The sequence below is a fragment of the Lissotriton helveticus genome, chromosome 9, assembly GCF_964261635.1.
Source record: "Lissotriton helveticus chromosome 9, aLisHel1.1, whole genome shotgun sequence".
NCBI lineage: Eukaryota > Metazoa > Chordata > Amphibia > Caudata > Salamandridae > Lissotriton > Lissotriton helveticus.
This window is the reverse complement of record NC_136070.1, coordinates 484,858,771-484,877,399: the sequence shown is the minus strand read 5'-3', so window position 1 is coordinate 484,877,399 and position 18,629 is coordinate 484,858,771. Positions and strand designations below refer to the sequence as shown.

At 41.7% G+C, this 18,629-nt stretch overlaps 1 protein-coding gene across 1 annotated transcript in view; it reads left to right on the top strand.

Moving 5' to 3' along the window:
• Positions 1-18,629, top strand: part of SYNE2 (spectrin repeat containing nuclear envelope protein 2) — a 1,843,566-nt gene that overhangs the window by 1,748,641 nt on the left and 76,296 nt on the right. The window contains exons 139-144 of the mRNA XM_078660317.1: positions 1,315-1,600; positions 1,828-1,896; positions 3,013-3,143; positions 6,253-6,355; positions 9,322-9,533; positions 9,837-10,037. Of these exons, the coding sequence (XP_078516443.1) occupies positions 1,315-1,600; positions 1,828-1,896; positions 3,013-3,143; positions 6,253-6,355; positions 9,322-9,533; positions 9,837-10,037 (1,002 nt within the window). The remainder of the gene's footprint in view (positions 1-1,314; positions 1,601-1,827; positions 1,897-3,012; positions 3,144-6,252; positions 6,356-9,321; positions 9,534-9,836; positions 10,038-18,629) is intronic.

Here is an 18,629-nt window from a genome sequence, read left to right as displayed (position 1 = left end):
TCTGTATTTGACAAATCTATTTAAGTTCACAGGCTTAGGGCCAGGTAGTGGCCCTAAAGACTAGACCAATCAGCCACTGGTTTGGTGGCATAAATACCTCAACCCCACCTTTGGATGAAGGTACACAGCATATTAAGATTCATGATAGTGTGGTGTAATGTCATTTCTGTCACCTGTTGGGGAATTATAAATTAACCAACACTTAATTGCCCCTTGTATCCTAGGAGCTTTTTGCTGCATTCCAGGGAGATGTTTTGTGCAGTTCTGTGCAAGACCACAATGTTGCACTGGACGCTGTTGCACATAGGTGACTCTCCTGAAGATGACAGTGGACCGGCATGTTAGTTTTGGGAAGCAAGTCTGATGCAATTTCAGGCTCAGTCTTCACTGCCAGATGGTCAAGCCACAGCTCTGCCATTGAGAAAGCTGTTGAAGGGTGGAAGAATGTACAGGAGGATGGACAGGACTCTTGTTGTCTTTTAATGGAAGTCCTATTACCATCACCTTCAAAATAGTCCAAAAGCTATTACTAATACTTTTAGAAAGAGAGTTACAGTATTCTAATTTGAATGAAATGAGAAAATAACTGCTGCTTGAAAATTCTTTACAGGGAGAAATTTTCTCATTCTATTCGTTCCGAACTTGACAGAAAAATCTGAAGTAGTTGGTATACTAGACATTGCCATTTAACGTTTAGCTCCAGGATATTATAATATTGAATCATAAACTTTTCTGGCTTATTTCTTAGTGTTAACAGCAGAACAGAATATGAGATGGTTCAGTTAAATTTGAAACTTGAAATCAATGTACAAAAACATAGCTTTATAAGAAGGTTATTGAGTATACAAGTATCTGGAATTTATCACACCTGATAAAATTTGATACAGATGTATTCGGAATGTAAAAGGTGTGATAAATACCACCTATTACAAGTATTGCTCATGAAAATGGCTCATAAAATGGGGCTATAGTGCATTTTTTGCCCTGGTAAATTCTGGCAAGTTTGACCGACAACATTTACCTGGAGAAACTGGCTTTAACGCATCAGGCAATTACCGGGAGTTATACATTTTGTGCAACTCGTAAAATCGACCCCTGCATAAAAAAGAATTTGTTTAGTGGTCATATTTTATTAGGGCATCTGTAATCAGGCTCTTTGCGTCTTCACTTCAATTTACATTTATGTTTCTTTATTTCACTGATTTCATTTTAACTCATAAGTTTATCACTGTCGCATCATTGATAATGAAAGTATATAATTTAAAAGTGTATCTGGGAACTACATGAAATATGATTTAAAAAAAATATTTTTAGGGATATGAAGATGAAAAAGACACTTCAGAAAATGAGATGGAGTCAGAAGACTCTCGTGAGATGCAGAATTCTACTTGGCAGACAAGTGTCAACCTTGAGGTGCCTCAACCATCCCTGTGTCATCTCATGCCACCGGCTCCAGGTCATGAAATGTCAGGCCGTGAGACACCTGTCAGTGTAGACTCCATTCCATTGGAATGGGATCATACAGTTGATGTTGGCGGCTCTTCTTCTCATGAAGATGAGGATGAAGATGGTGATGGTGCATATTACAGTGCTCTGTCAGGTAAGCAAATCAATGTTCATTACATTAACAGATTTGGTCATGTGTTTAAACAGCAGTATCCACCTTTCTGTGGTCATGGTAATTTATAACAAACTTTGTATTCCTCAACCCAGCCTAACCTAATCTAAAATGTTTTAATTGCTTTCTGTGCACATTGCAATGTTTTTCATTGGTTGGAAGTTATCTTCTATATGACCAGTGAGAAAAATGACATTATTCTCTTTCAGATGTAGAGGTCACAGAAAGTCCAGACGCATATGTTAAAATGACTACAAAAGCTTTGAAAGCATCTTCTGGTAGGCACCTGCCGTTGCATGTGTCTCAACATGGCAAAATCATTGTGGCACACTGTCCTTCTCAGGCTTTTTCATGCGCACCATTTAACCTCTCCCTTGTGTGAAAACCATATATCTCTGCCTTATTCCATGGTATCTTTGCACTGAAGAACAACATGCTATTTAAGCAAAGCTGTTCACCATTTGTCCAGAAGAGATGTCCTTTGCAGTACTTCTAAACATTAATATGTTTCATGCAAAGATATTTTCATTGCAAGGTTATTCCTGCTTTGTAAATTGGAGTATAAGATTTGATTCTATCTAATCTTCTTCCCCGATACATATGGCACACTTGAACGTGGCTCAGTTAACATGCTTTAAAGAACCTTTCACAATCCACTTTCTTTGTTTTTGTTCCAGTGGCAAGGTACGTATTCTGAAGCTAACATTTAATATCCCTCTTGGCAATGATCTGCAACTTGGGGCTCCTGATGTCCCGTTAAATCAGCTTATACCACGCCACATGATCCATGTGATAATAAATGATGCCTTATCGTAGTAGAGCAGAGGTCACATAGGTGCATGGCTCACATTTCATCACCTTCCAAATCTCTATGTACATTTTGCAAACATGCTTGCAGTGCAAGAAAAGTTGTGAATCGTCATCTTTTCACACTATACCTTGGTGCACCCATTGTTCCATTGAAAAGAAAAGATCATGTTATCACTAATATAGCAGTGTTTCAATAGAAAGTTTTGTAAATGACCACAATTGTAAGTTGAATAGATACAATGATATGTTCCTTTATTAATACATTTCAGTGAGTATGTGGTACCACCCCCACCCCCAAATGGACAAGGTACATCATGGAATGTATCACTGCTCTCATTTTATAACATGCAACACAAGCATTATGCCATATGTGACAACATTTGAACCATTGTGTTGCGTTATCTAATGGACCTTATGAAGAGATGAGTATGATGACTACTTGGCTTTATATACATTAAGTTAAAAATACTTAAAGTGGTCTCAAAATTTTCTTGATGCACTTCTATATTGTATAAAGGAAATTTTGTATCATTCAACTAGCAAAATGTTGGCTAGTGAATAATATAATTCTGTCTATGTTGCAGGAAAACCAAACTCAGAATCTCATGTATGGCGATCTGCTGATGATGACACACCCAGAAAGCCTGCGATTTCTAGAAGTGTACACCCTCGAAGCTCCACCCCAGAGACCAGCACTCAGTTTAAACAAAGACATGTAAGCCTCCACTTTTATTATAAGATTAAGTCATGTGTAGGTAGCCAATCTATAATTTGAGGTATGCTTGTAAATTTGATATGCAGTTTAGCGGGACTTATTAAAATGTTTCTGCAATAAACTGCTTTTTTTTCGTATATTTCACATTGATTTTGTCAGATTTTATACTTGTGTGAATATCTGTTGGCGCATAATAGGATATCTACAAATGTGACTGGAGATATATATTCTAATACATAACCAGCCTTCTGTAATAATCTGGATGAATACAATCACATTTCGAAGACATTAGACAGTCGCATTGCTTTCAATAGTTCACAATCCAGGCAGCCTTTTGTGGAAATAAATCTTGCAAGATTTTGTTTATGATCAAATGCTTGCAACTGGGAAGAGTTGCCAGGTATCATATGTAAGGCAGTTTGTGAAGTTTTAGGGAGATTTTAAGTTATCCTTTGGCCATCATGATGTCTACTATGGCATACGCATTGACTTGCGGCATGATTTTTCTGACTATATGTTAAAGGCTATGTTTATTTATTGGAACATAGCTATAATGTCCCTTCCCCTTAGATTTACATCACTTTTGGAATTTTAGAATTCTTATTGTAACCATGAATTTCTAATTTACACACACGCTTACAAAGTCCAGCAAAGTTTATTTCCCTATAAAACAAACATTTAATATGCTAGTAACTCCATCTGTATCAGGAGTTGTCTATGTGAACCTTACCCCATCTAGTCTTAATTTCTAAATCTAGGTAAACTTAACACCCACCATTGCTGATTGTTGCCATCCCAGCAATTCTTCTTAATAATACTTCTAACCTCAGATTCCTCATCTTTTTACTCTCTCCAGATTGAATCTGGAAACTCTTGCACTAGATCCTGCACTCTAATAGGTGGCACAACTGGCCTTCACTTTGTTTCCATCCAACCTCCGGACATAAAGACAAGAGAATTTCTCTCTGCTCCTACAAATATTTTCTCACCCAATGTGATTTAAAGAGTGCTGCACACGACATAAGCAAATGGTGGTGATGAAGTCACATCATGTCCATGTCTTGTGGCAAAAGTTCCCTGATGCACTTAAAAACATCAGGGGCACGAGAAGCCAAGCTCTACTTTGTGGAACATAAGAAGAGGTGCCAATCTCAGTAGAAGTCACCCTCGTCATGTAGATCAAAGGCAAGTCAAGGAAGACATTTAAGAATTGCCCCTGAATCTTGATGATGTGCAGATGCTCCAAATCCTGGAAGAAATCTCACAGACAATGTGCATGACATCCAGCTTCAGTGTCTGACTTGAGCCATGTGTTGCAGCTTAAAGTTCCCCAGACCATTGCCAAATCTGCAGCAAGATGTTTTTTTCACGGAGGCCATGCCTCTGATATTTAGAAAGGTTTAACTTCTTGTTGCCACATGCAGCCATGTTCCATCCAGAGAACTGTTCACTGCCAGTGACTGACCCCAGTTGAAGTCAGCCTGATCCTTGACGAGGGCAGGGCAATGCTTCTCCTCTTCTTCTGCAGGTCTCTTTGATTGATCCTGCTGTCTGTGCTGCTTCTGGCCACAGTGGTGCCAGATCCAGATATGTCCTTAGCAAAAATCATGGATCCGTAGTGGTCTGCAGCAAGGGCTAGCCCAGTGTCACCAAAGGTAATGCTCAAGCTCATGAACAACAGTACATCTGGATGAAGGAGGAATTAGGATATCATACAAGGCGTTAAGCATGGTCTACATGCTGGAGATGACTGAGAAGTCAGGTCATTTTCTATCTCCTTACTATATAGATGCTGACATTTACCTCGACTTGCATAAATGCCAGGGGCTTGGAAATCCCAGAGAGCGTCTCTTTTGCATGATTGGCTCGTTGGGCTTCAAAAGTCCTGGAGTTACACCCTCCCTACTCAGGAAACTAGAGTTAGCATCCTTAAGGAGATATTTAACAAACTTGACCAGCTACTTTAGAGCACTGGTTATCCTTCTTTGAAGACTTCATTGACCCAGTTTTGACAGCCTGGTCAGACCTGTTCTCTGGCAGTAAGTTGCCCTTTCTTTATTACATATAAAGCACACTTGGGACTGGTGAAAGTGGGTGGACACAAAGCTTGATAAATATGGGACTGAGATTTGAAACACTTGCTGCCAGATAAGCAGTGGGAGTACTGCTGTGGAGAAACAAAAATAAGTGTTGCTGAGTAGCAGGCACTGACTGATCCATTTCAAATGTGTCCATAGATTTTACTACACCCCAATGGACAGTAGTGAGTTTAACATAGCAACTCAGACTGCCTGCACATGTTGCCCTCACTTAGGCAGACTATATACATCTCTCGTGGAACTGCCTCACTGTGCAGAAATACAGCAAGCCTGAGGGAAACCTCAAGCCATCTGTTCACCTGATAGCAGGATCATAAATGGGACAAAAGTTACTGTTTAGAATTTAACTGGCTAAAAAAAAGTTTATGAACTGGCTTGCTTCATTTTCCTCAGAAAGCTATAAAAAGGCAAAATATTTTGATCCTCTTTGACGACTGAGTTCTCTTTATCAAAACGTTTGGTGTGTTGTTTTGGACTTAATCCCCAAAATCGATTACAGAACCGAGGAAGTGTTTTGCATAAAATATCCAATTGGTTAAAAAATGATAATAGTTTAGAGCATTAATCTTTGCCTACAAGATGACAATTCATTTGTTTGCTGTGCCCTATTTGTCAGTGTGCTCTTAACCTTTAATAATAAGGTTTTAAAATAAGCTAAACAGCTTACCCAGTGCATGCCATTAAAACAAGTACTAAAGAAAATTTCTTTGAAATCAGCAAATGAGTAAGGGCCTGGTTCAGAGTTCAGTGTAAATGAAATACCCTCTGACCCTGGAGAACGAGTTAATTATAGAGGAGAAACCACCAGTGAAATTTCCTCAAATCTACTATCTGTGTGGTAGAAGAAATTTGACTGCAGATTTCTTTTCAGCATTTCACAGGAGATTTCCAATTAGCATCTTATTCTAAATTAGGCCTTATATCCCGTTTTGTTATTGATAATTGATTTTGTACTTTATCTGAAAACTGCTTGACTGTTAAGCTTTTTATACACAATTATGTCTTTGTAGCCTGATATTGGTGTCAGTGATGTGAGCTTTCAACATGTGCCCAGTGACGACCTCAAGGATGATGAAGGACTTATAACGATTGAGGTTCCGGAGAGACAAGCAGGTAATTTTTGCAGCTAATATTAAGTAAACTGTGGACTATTGTGACAGTATTTAGAGAACAACTACCCCATTTAAAATGCTGCTAAAGCTTTTCCATTGGTCTTGAAGCAAGTATTTGTCATCGGGATGTAGATCACAGCAATACCTTTTTAATTTATGAGCTAACTGCTTGCCTTTTTCAAATCATTGATCCCACTCCATCCCTAAGATTTCTCTGGTTACTTTCTCGTGGTCTCCAATTATCAAGTGGTAGAGTATGTGTTGTAATATACTCATAGCATTACGGAATCTTGAGCAATTTCAGCATTTGGATTTGAACATTGTGGTATGTGTATGGCAAGGCAGCCACTTCTTTGATGTAAAATCAGCAAGGTATTAGTGAAGAAGTCACAATCCACACCTTCTGTGGTCGATTGAAAAAAAAGCTGTCAAAGCAAAAGGATCTACAAAAATGTTGTGCTTTCATTAAGAAAATTAAGAAAACCCATGGAGGGAAGAAGTAGCATGAAATCACTGCTTACAGTGCATGCTTCATAAACATGGAATTTTTCAGCATTATCCAACATTATGTCACATAATTCAATTCAAATATGTTTTGCAAGGCAGTATCAATTGATAAACACTTGTCATGGTTATGTCTGGGTTTAAAATGATTGCAATAGTTATCATTCAAAGACACTTTTTATTAATGTTTGATTTCTGGGCACGCAATAGTTGGAGTACTATAGGAACACGTGCAGCCACTTTCCAGGTTTCATGCTTGTTCAGTTTTGTTATCATGTGATAAGTTGCACAAGCTCATTACACTGCAAATGACTTATACAAGAATTAGATAGACCACTTCCTGAGCCACATATTGCTGCAGCATTTGTTGAAAATCTGGAGGTATAATATCCTTTGGAGGCACACTTTGAGAACTGCTGGATGCGTGAAGTACATGATCATTATCTTCTATTATTTTCATGAAGTGGGTAAATACGTTACTCGAACAGTTTTGCTTTTCTCTAAAGCTCTTTGGCATGTTCTTAAAATGTTGAATGCTTTCCATATGGCACTTATTTTGTATCTAACAAACAAGGCTTTTGTGTAGTACATTGTCTGACATATGGTTCTGCTACCTTGTTTAATAGGAGATAAACCAACCAAGTTGTGTTTCGTTGTCTCGCATGGTTTTACCATTACAGTTCAACAAATGGTTGACAGTTATGCACGTCACATCTGTACTCAGTGATATTTTTGCTATCAGTAAAGACAAGAATCAAATGTATGATAGCCTGCCAAACGTACTAATACTCAACCAACAACCTAATCAGACTATGTAGCTGGTGGTGAAAGAAGACTTTGAAGCCGACACTTCCACAGTTAGAAGTACCAAACTTCAGACCCTCCCTAGTTCTGAATCTCTCTTCTCAGGTGTTGCACCTTTCATCTAGAATGCCCTCCCTCTGAATATCACAAGTCAGTCAATTCTTCCAACTCTACTTGAACAAATTCCTGCCTCAGTCCTCTAATATTTTGCTCAAAATTTGTCTTACTCCATATGTTTCTCATGTTCTATTCATTCTTGTTATGGGATGAGTTCTTAGTCAAGTGTCCTAACACTCCTTTGGAGCAGGAGCGCTCTATAAAGTTAATAATATTAGTAAAACTGTTCATACTACCCAACTGGCCCTTAGTAGTTGAACCACAATAGCCTTATTCATTTTTTCGCTCTTATCACAAGCCTCAAGGCCCTGTGGACAGTTCTTTCATGTGTGGATAGGGAGATCATCCATTTACTGGGCTCAACACTACCTCCCAATGCTACTCTACATATGACTACTTCAGAGCAAACTTCATTCTGTATGCCGCTTAGTCTGATACATGCCTGTTTCTCTGTAAGCAAACCTTTAGTCATAGTGTACCAAATTCTGTGGCAACCAATTTCAACCAGCTGAATCCCTCAAATTCTTCAGAAGGAGCATGTGCGTTCATGTCTAGAAAACTTTAAAGAGGGTAATATGCCATTTCCTCTTCTACTTTTTTTCTTGAATTGACAGTAAAATAAGATTATCCCAACAGGTAAAAGCCATCTTCCCCAGATGATATGCTTTCAAGGTAAAAGCTACTACAGTCTGGACCTCTGAAATTGTACATTGAAGATGCGAGGGACGTTTAATGACCTGGTTGACTTTTTGTTACCTACATATTTATATTTTTTGCTGACAATCTTCCACTGCATTTACATCTTGTTTGATGATGGTGTACAGTTCACATTTTAAATCCATCCCAGTGCCTCCTGCTCCACGGAAGTCTATGCTCATTCAAACAGATTGAATGAGCTTCAGGCACTTGTTGTCCATTTGGTCATTAGCATTTGCTCACAGTGGGCATGCTTAGAGGCCTGTGACCTCTTTTTAGGGTGCCAGCTACCTTCTGTACTATTCACTTAGCCATCTTGAGTCATGTAACTCCCCCCGCCCCACATTTTTTAAAAATACAATATATATATACATATATATTTATATATATATACATATATATATATATATATATATATATATATATATATATATATATATATATCAGAAAATACATTGGTTTTAATGTTAGTATCTTGGTATCTTAGGGTACTCCTGGATATCGCTTGCCTCCGTTTGTAGGAACTTGACCTTCCTCAATTGACAAGATGCAGTATTGGCTGTGTTGATGGATCACATCAGAGAATTTTAAATTGGATACAAGTTGTTTATGTATGGGATATTCGTCCTTTTTCATTCAAGGGAGAAATATTTTGGCAACTCAACGCCTTATGAGCAATTGCCTTTTAGGTCCATTATTTGTACTTTAAAATATCTGTCTACTTAAGTTTAGACTTTTCTTTCCCAATTCTTTTCAGTTAGGAACCAACTTTGGAGAGAACTGGGCTGGAAGAAAAAAACATTGACAGAGTATGCTATAAAGTAACATTTGGCTTTATGTACGCAGGTGTCATTGAAAGATGGGAGATCATTCAGGTACAAGCGGCGCGAAACCAGTTTCAGAAGAAACAAAACCAGCAGCAGTGGCAACAGCTAATATCTGATCTCTCAGCTCTTACTAAGTGGTTGGAGAAAATTGAGGCTGACTTAGATGAACAACAGAAAAAGAGACCAGCAAGCAGCATGCAAGAGACAGAGGCTAATGTAAAAAAGCTTAAGGTAAGTGCATACACGAAAACAAAAAAAACACCTCTTTTAACAATAACTTTTTTCATGTAATCTTGCATTCACACTACTTTTTAGAGCACATTCTGTTTTTCAGTGCCTAACCCAGCACAATGGTTTTGACCGCTGTTAATTTTTTCTTTCTTTTGCATAAGAAAAACAGTAGACTTCATTTGCAATGGATAAAAGTTTTATTTTGTTTTGATTATCTATCTTTTCTGTGTGTCAAAACGTTTTTGCGTACACAAAAAGGTGCTTTTCTACCACTGAATATTGATAGACTTTACTCTTTTTTAGGATATTATAAAAGCTTTTGATAACCACAAAGCTTTAGTAATCTCTGCTAACCTGAGCAGTAAAGACTTTCAGCAGGCAGACAGTGCAGAGTCAAAAGAGCTTCAGAACAGACTGCGACAAGTGAATTCACGCTGGGAGAAAGCATGCATTTCCCGGGACACCTGGAGAGAACGTTTACAATATGATCTAATGAACTGCCAGGTATGAACAACTATTGCAATTTAATTAACCATTGTTTCAGTTATTTAAAACGTTTGTTTTGTGAATAACTAAAAAATGGCAAAGCAAGCTAACTAGATCTACCTGGAATCATGCACTTAGATTCTATTTTCACCAGATTAGAATTGATTCCCATTACGGGTTTTTATATCTGATTAAGTGGCACTATTTTTTATTACTATGCACAGCAGTAACTGAATCCTTTAATGGCGGTCTTAAGGTTCTGGAAAAGTGCTTTAATGAGATCCCTGGTGAACTGATGTCCTCTTCAGTACAAGTGTCTTCTCTCTTTTCAGGTGTCATACCGTCTGTGTTGTTCTTTGCAATGTTATATGCCATCAGTAAATCAAGCTGGCTACAGTAGTTCATGGTCACTCCAAATCAGTCAACCTACTCAAACACTGCTTTGGATTCAAAGACTCACTCCTCAAATGGTTTACCTCCTTCCTCTCAAAGCACTTTTTAAATTGTAAACGTTGACACAAGCATCCATGACCCATCACCTATCATTTTTCAGTTCACAAGAACCATTCTATCCTCTACACTCTTCAACTTTTATCTTGGCGGAAATTTGCAAAGTCTCAGACATTTCCACTCACCAATATGCTGACATCTCTCAAATCTCCTTAAAATGTTCAAGCCTAAAATACATCCTCACCCTAAGAACAATCTTGCTCAATACTAAACATGGATGAATAACAACTTCCTCACTCTCAATCCTTGAAATAATTAATTCATATTGTTTGTTCCCAAATAGAAACAAGCATTGGCATTGCCAATAGGTCTCGCATTTGTGGGACCTTATAAGTATTTAGTTTTGCAGCACAATATCCTTGTTGCATAATCGGATATTGTGCTGCAAAACTAAATACTTATAAGGTCCCACAAGCGAGACCTATTGGCAATGCCAATGCTTGTTTTACTTTCAGCCATGGTGCATAGCAGCCGCGTTGTTGCGCTACGAGGCAAAAAACATTGACAAAGACAGTAGATCTCACATAGGTGAGGCCATTTGGCTTTGCCATTGTTTGTGAGGTATGATGAGAGCGGTGATCTTTCAGGATTCTGCCCAGGCATTGGTTGTGGTATAGTTGCTTGGAGGGACTGAGAGGACATGAAGGTCACAGCGAGTACAACTGGCAGGTATTGTCGTTAACATGCGTGCTGTCACGTTCCTTGGAATTATATGCATACGTAGAGCGTGGCACAAAGATTGCTTAATTTCGTTTAAGATTTGGCGTTATTTGTGAATGTAAACCAAGGCGCAGCCATCAAATCGAAGTACAAAGTACCCGGAATAAACAATGACAAACATGAGAATTAGCTTCTGGAGAAGCAGTGCATACACTCGGAGACACTCACTATTCACACATACAAAAAACTAAATGTCATGTTAGTTAGTTTGTCGTGCCGGCAGAAAACAGACATGCGATGTTTGCAAACAGCAAATGGTGGGGGCCTGAAGGAGGAGGGGTTGCGAGGGATGGGGGAAGCTGGCTGGGGAGAGAATGCAGAGCGCACGCTGGGCGAAGCCCTTTGATGTGCTGTGAGCGGCCGGGAATGAATGATTAGGGGCGGAGAAGCGGGAAAGTGAAAGTACGGCCGGCCTGCGGCCGGCCATGAATAATTAGGGGAGGAGAAGCCCTGGCCGTGAATGCGTGTGCATGTTGCTCACGTGGTTCACATGAACGGCAAGAAAACGCCATGAAAACGCCAGCAAAAAGCTGGTGGTTTCATGATGTTTTCGCCGCTTGAATTCTCGCTCCGCTCGATGCGCATGCGCGCATCGATAGGTCGCGAGACCTAAAAAACCTTTCAACCCCGATCTAGGATGCTACCTTGATCTGGCGGACATTACCCCATACTTGTCACCATGGGACCAGTATTAGACCTTTCATTAACCATAGTTCAACACATTTAGAAAATTACTAAGATCACTATTTTCTAACTCCAAATGCTAAAAAAATAAAACCGATCTTACAACCTAATCACTTGAAAACGATTGCATATCTGTTGATGCTATCTCGGTTAGACTTCAGCAATTCTGTCCTTGCGGGGCCAGTCAATCCACCTGAACCCTTCTAAAAGCCATTTTATATGCAGCAGCCAGACTGCTCTCCTCTTCCAAATACTTTAAAAAAATATTTTTTTTAGTTTTTTTCTGTGTGTTTATAATTGATTTATTGGTTCTAAATTCTAAACATATGTAGTATAGTTTTTTTTAAAAATATTGTTTATTTCGTTTTCTTTACAAATAACAAAACAAGGCACACTGTGCCAACATGTAGCTAGTCATTACATGGGTAAATCACAGAGTGTAATATACATCACAGCACTTCATATCTAGCACAGGCCGCAGCATCATACAAGAAGGTTTCACATATTAGTATATGGGATACATTCCAAGGGACAAAATTAACATGGAATCGCAGAGGCACAATTCGGGCCATCTCAACCAGCTCTTTCACACAAATTTGCGTAATTTTTGCCACATCATTGTATACCTCCTATTTCAGACATATAACAAAAGAGGGGATACAGATTCAGACCTCAAAGGTTATCAGAAAAGAGTACATCGTATTAACGTATATAGTATTAACCTAATACTGATTCCGTCTCTACACACCCATCCTCTGGCACCTCCTGTTCCGTCGACATCCTTGACCACTCCAAAACTGGCTCCCAGATGTCCTTTGGACGAGACGTGGAGGGCATTTGTTCCCAGAACAGTTTTAACTGAGCATGGCCATATGTCAAATCCCGTAGCCAAGCCTTAATGTCTGGTACTCGCTTCCTACCCCAACGAATTGCTACCTGTCTGCGAGCATACAGCAATAGTAAAGCATGCAATTTGCGCCGGGTGGGAACTGTGTCACGTACGTATCCTAAAATCCCCAGTAACGGAGTCGGTGGGTCCTTTCTACCAACAATCTGATTTACTACACTAAATATCTCACTCCAAAACATGTGCAGATTCGAACATTCCCACGCCACATGCAGAAAGGTAGCCTGGTCTTGTCCGCATCTCCAACATCTAGCGTCCTCTCTCAACTGCATGCGATACAGACTCACTGGTATCCGGTAATACCTATGTAAGAATTTGAATTGTATCAACCGCAAGCGATAATTCGGGGGCAGTTCTGTCAATTGATTACAGCAATATCCCCATTGCTCCTCTGTCACCTGTGGACATAACTCTCCATTCCAAAGTTCCATTGACCTTGGTTGCAACACAGGGTAGTTGGCTTGCATGACTGTGTACAGTCTTGTTATCAAGTTTTTGGGTGACTCTGACGTTAATAAATCTTCTAGCGGTAGCATCGTCTTGGGAGCGTCAGGGAACTGTGCGTTCAGCGTACAACATGCTGTGTGTAACTGGTGATATAGGAACCTCTCAACGAACGGCACCTCATTATCATCAATAGCTACAGGTGAGGGCCTAAAGCGATCCTCTGGATAAAGGTCAGCAAATGTGTGCAATTTCAGCTTAGCAAGTAGCGTCTAATCAACACCTTTCTCCATACACGCCAGCTGCGGATTGCTTTCTAATAACATTTATGGCGCATATAACGTCACCATACCCGCTCTCTTTTGTAATTCACGCCACACCCAACATAGCGTTCCAGCCGTATCCACATCTCCCCTCGGTCTACTGATAGTGCGGTATAATGCCACCGCTAATGGCGCGGAGCCACAGCGTCTCTCTCAACTGCACCATTGGGTTGAAATGGAGTCTTATGGACCCAAAAGTGGAGAAATTGAGCCTGCGCGCATAATGCATATAAATGCATATCCGGAGCCCCGAGCCCCCCCTGTCGCAAAGGAAGAGTCAGGAGATCCCAGGAGACCCTGGCTTGCTTTCCCGCTAACACCAAACTCAACAACTGCGAACGCAGCAGACTGAAAAAGTGTTTAGTAAGTGGTATCGGCACATTCACAGATAAATAAAGAAACTTCTGCAAGATAACCATTTTAGCCAACGCTTATCTGCCTGCCACAGATAGAGGTAATCGCGACCAGAGAGCCACCTTCTCCTCTAGCCAGGTATAGGCCCTCCCAAAGTTTAGTGTCCAAATATCTTGAAGATTATGACTCAACCACACCCCCAGGTATTTAACTTCAGTAGCCTCCCATCTAAGGGGGAATTCAGAGCAGACTTCCTTCGTGCCATCAGTCAATGGGAACACTACAGATTTTGACCAATTTATAGTTATACCTGCGAATCCTCCAAATCTTATAAACTCCCGCAACACTGGGTCAAGGTTCACCTCCGGGTCGAGAATATAGAGGGTTACATCATCAGCATAAAGAGATATCACCAAGCTGCGTGCACCAAATCCTATTCCTCTAGCGGTGCGGTGCCGTCGCTCTCTTGCAGCCAACGGCCCCATAGCTGTAGCAAACAATAGCGGTGACAGCGGACAACCCTGTCTAGAACCTCTCGATATGCGGAAAGGATCCGATACCATACCATTAACCCACACACGGGCTGCAGGCGCCTCATAGCAATTTTATTCGTTTAAGGAACAGAGGGCTGAAACCCATGCGCTGCATCACCAAAAATAAATTTGACCACTCCAAGGAGTCAAACGCCTTAGTGGCATCCAGAAAGATCACCGCAGCCTGAACAGTAGGGTGTAAATAATGTATGACAGAGAACAGTGTACGCAGATTATGCGACGTCAACCTCCCCAGGATAAAACCTGATTGATCCGGGAGGGCAATCATCGGTAACAGTGGTTGGAGTTTGTTCGCTAACAGTTTGGCATAGACCTTGGCATCAACATTTATCAAAGATAGAGGTCTATAAGAGTCTAGTTCAATTTCCGCCTTTTCAGGCTTCAACAATGTAATAATCATAGACTCTCTCATTGATTGGGGCAGAGTATCTGTTTCTAACGCCTCCGCAAATACGGCTAGCAGTTTAGGAGCTAGCTCTTCAGCATACGCCTTGTAGAATGCAGTGGTCAGGCCATCAGGGCCTGGAGCTTTATTTAACGGTAAACTTTTAATCACTTGAATCACATCCTCCTTCGTTATGGGTAAATCTATGTACAATCTGTGAGTGTCGTTAAACCACGCTAGAGCGATGGAGTCTAAACATTCTGTCATGTTGCTTTCCTCCGCTATCCCAGTCGTCTTGTAAAGGATAGAGTAAAACTTCTTGAATGCCTTCAGTACTCCCGCCTGACCCCCTCACAATGTTGCCCTCTACATCTTTAATTTCATGTACATATGCCGCCCCCGCTATTGGTCTTATCATGTTCGCCAGTGTACGCCCGGTCGATCTCTCTCCCCATATCGTCGGGCTTCCGCATATTTACCAAGAAATTAAATCTCTCAAGCAGCTTCTTCATCAAATTCCAGCAGCTTAGTTTTAAGAAGGCCTGCTGTCTCTCGGTCCCCGCTTCTACACATCTTCTTAATCACGTTTTCTAGTCCTGCCAGTGTCCCTCTAATAGCCTGTAGCACCCCTGCTTGTCTTGCAATACATTGCCCTCGTATAACAGCCTTGAAGGCATCCCACAGGACAGCTGCAGTCTCCACTGTCCCCTCATTGTTCTCAAAGTATACTCCAATATCCTTTCGAATCTCTTCCTTGAATGCCTCATCTAATAATGCGTTTTGTGGTAGCCGCCAGGTAAAAACTCGGGAAGGGGCACCTGGTATCGATAATCTGAGTAGACAAGGTGTATGATCAGAAAGTGAGCGCACCATATGGGCCACGTCCACCGTCCAGGTCGCAACGTCTCTGGAAATTAACCAAAAATCCAACCTGGACCAGGCTTGGCGTTGAGTGGAAATACACGTTCCCTCCCTCACGCCTGGGTGCCTTTCTCTCCCGATGTCCAGGAGATCCCCATCTAACATTATGTCTTGTAGTGCCACACGCGCCTGCGGATGTAACGATCTGGCAGTACCTTGTCTATCAGCCTCATAAAATATCACTGCATTAAATTCTCCCTCCCAAATCACAGTGTGGCACCCTATCCCTCTGATTTTGGACCATATTTGGCAGAAAAACTCTGGGGAATCCGTATTGGGGCCATATATTGCAGCAAATTTCACTTCTACATACCCCAGGCTTCCATTCAATATAACAAAACGACCATCTGGGTCCACATGTGAATATGCACACCTCCAATCCAAACCCCTTCTGATCAGAACAGAAACCCCCCTTGCATAATTTGAATATATTGCAGAGTATATCTCCCCCCACCGGCTATTTTTAAGCTCCTGAGATGGCTGCACATTCAAATGCGTTTCTTGTAGGAAACAAATATCTATGGTGTGTCTTACTAAATATGCATGAACTAGCCTCGCTTTTCGACCATCATTTAAGCCTCTTACGTTCCAAGTTCCAATGTTCAAAATGTTTCCCGTAGGCGTCATCCCAACACTACAATCTTACATTCCTGCTCTACCTGCTTGCAACCCGTTACCAGCAACGCTGCTGTGCTTCGCATATTTACTGTAATTCGTGGCTTCAACAAAGAACTAACCCAACCCCAACCCCTCCCACCTCCCACACCAACCCCCCAATTAGGTTGTAGTATAACCCACTCATGCGCAATCATTATAAACATAAAAAAGAACAAGGGGAACCTTCCCAGGGGGTGAGGGTAGACCGGCATACTCCCCTACTTTCGTAGGGTGACCAGGGGTTACTGTCAGTGCCTACTACTTAGTCCATAAACATTTAGCTTATATTTAACACATCTGGTATCGGGGGGTAGAAAAGCCCACCGGATTCTCAATAGCAAATTACAACATTACCAGTTATCTATAAAACAGCGTAATGTAATGAACTCAACAACCACACCTTAGCAGCTGAACTTAGTATAGAGAGTTCAAGCGTAAACAGCATTATTACAGTAGTTCAGTCATTATCACTTAGCCTGCCAGCCTGGGATCCATCTGCAGCTCCTTTCTTCTTAGACCCCTTGCCTGCGACATGTTTAGCAAATTTGAGCGCAGATTTCGCGTCTGTGAAGTAGTGCGCTGTTCCATCATGGGACACCTTCAACTTCGCAGGATATAACAAAGAGTACGGAATTTGTGCTTGCAATAATAGACACTTGGCCGGTAAGAACTCTCTCCGTGCCACCTGCACCAGCGGGGTGAAGTCCGGATAGAAAGATATTGTTTTACCTTGGTGCGTAACCTGTCCTTTCTCGCGTGCCAGTCGCAGTATGGTGTCTCTATCCTGATAATTCAACAGCTTTACCAGTATGGGGCGCGGTGTACTCCCCACAGGTGACTTCGGTCCCAATGTCTGGTGCGCTCTCTCCACAGTGAATACTGCAGATAGGTGCGGGTCAAATAGCTCATGCAACATGTCTGACATGTAGGTTTCCATTTTCGACATTGCTGTCGTCTCCGGTATTCCTGTCACACGTAGGTTGCTCCTCTGAGAGCGCGCTTCTAAGTCATCATTTTTTTCCCGTATGATCCCCTGTAGCTTGTCCATGTGGAGGAGTTTCTGACTGGAATTCGTGAAATTCCACCTGCCTGTTCTCCAGGCCATCTAGCCTTGTTTCATGCACTGACACTTGTGTTTTCACTGTGTCTAATTGCTGCGTCAGCATGTCCAATTTATAATCAATACTTTTCACGCTAGAGCGCATTTCCAGCAGCAAGGCCTTCACATCCTCATCACCCGCTCCAGACTGCATGTCCATATCTGCGCCACCCTGTGCACCTCCGCTCGTCTCGTTTTGCCTGTTAGAGCGCCTGGAATCAATCGTGATCTGTGGTTGTTTCAGATCTTGCTTGCCCATAGTTCCCCCAGATGGGGCCTCGTGCTCCAAGTAATGTTACCAGGAATAGTATCTTACGTCACTTACGGCGTCTCTGCAATAGGTCCTAGCGTCACCCTCAATCACTGTCTCACTTGGTGCGGTTGTTCACAGCAAGTATGTCGGGAGCGTTGGCACGGGCATCCCCACGTGCTCTGTATGGTGCACTCAAGTATAGCGATTTTGCAGTGTGTTGCGCAGTTAGTTAGGCTCGCCCCATCTCACAACGCTTGTTGCAGCGCGATTTGAGTGTCCCAGTGCTCATCCACCTGCTTAGTATCGCGGTGTCTCCCCTGAATGGCGCGCAGGAATACCGCGTCAGGTTATCAGATTCAGGAGGGCAAGCTTGCAATTCCTATGTTTCAGGCTCTCCAACCTGGGCATGTGCTCCACAAGCAACTAATATCAGCTTGCAGCCGCGGACTGCACCAAATTTGCCAAGACCTAGCACACTCATGAGCCAGCACTCACTTGCGCAGAATATTGTGAGCTTATTGCGCCTATCAGGACTCAGTTAAAAGCGCTTCACACTCCACCTTTCGCAGCCTCTGTAGGGTCTTGTCAGATATGCAGCGTCACAATGGTATACCATCTACATGTAGTTCCAAGCAAAGTCGCCGTGGTTGGTCATAGCCAATGCCCCCTGCAGCGCATCCCCAACTGCGTCCAGCTCGGATTCACGAGTCCCTCTGGTGCGGCCTGTGCTCTCCCTCTCAGCTCACCGCTTGGTGTTCTCTTTCAGGAGACGGAGGTCCCGTGCGCCGTCATTTTGTTC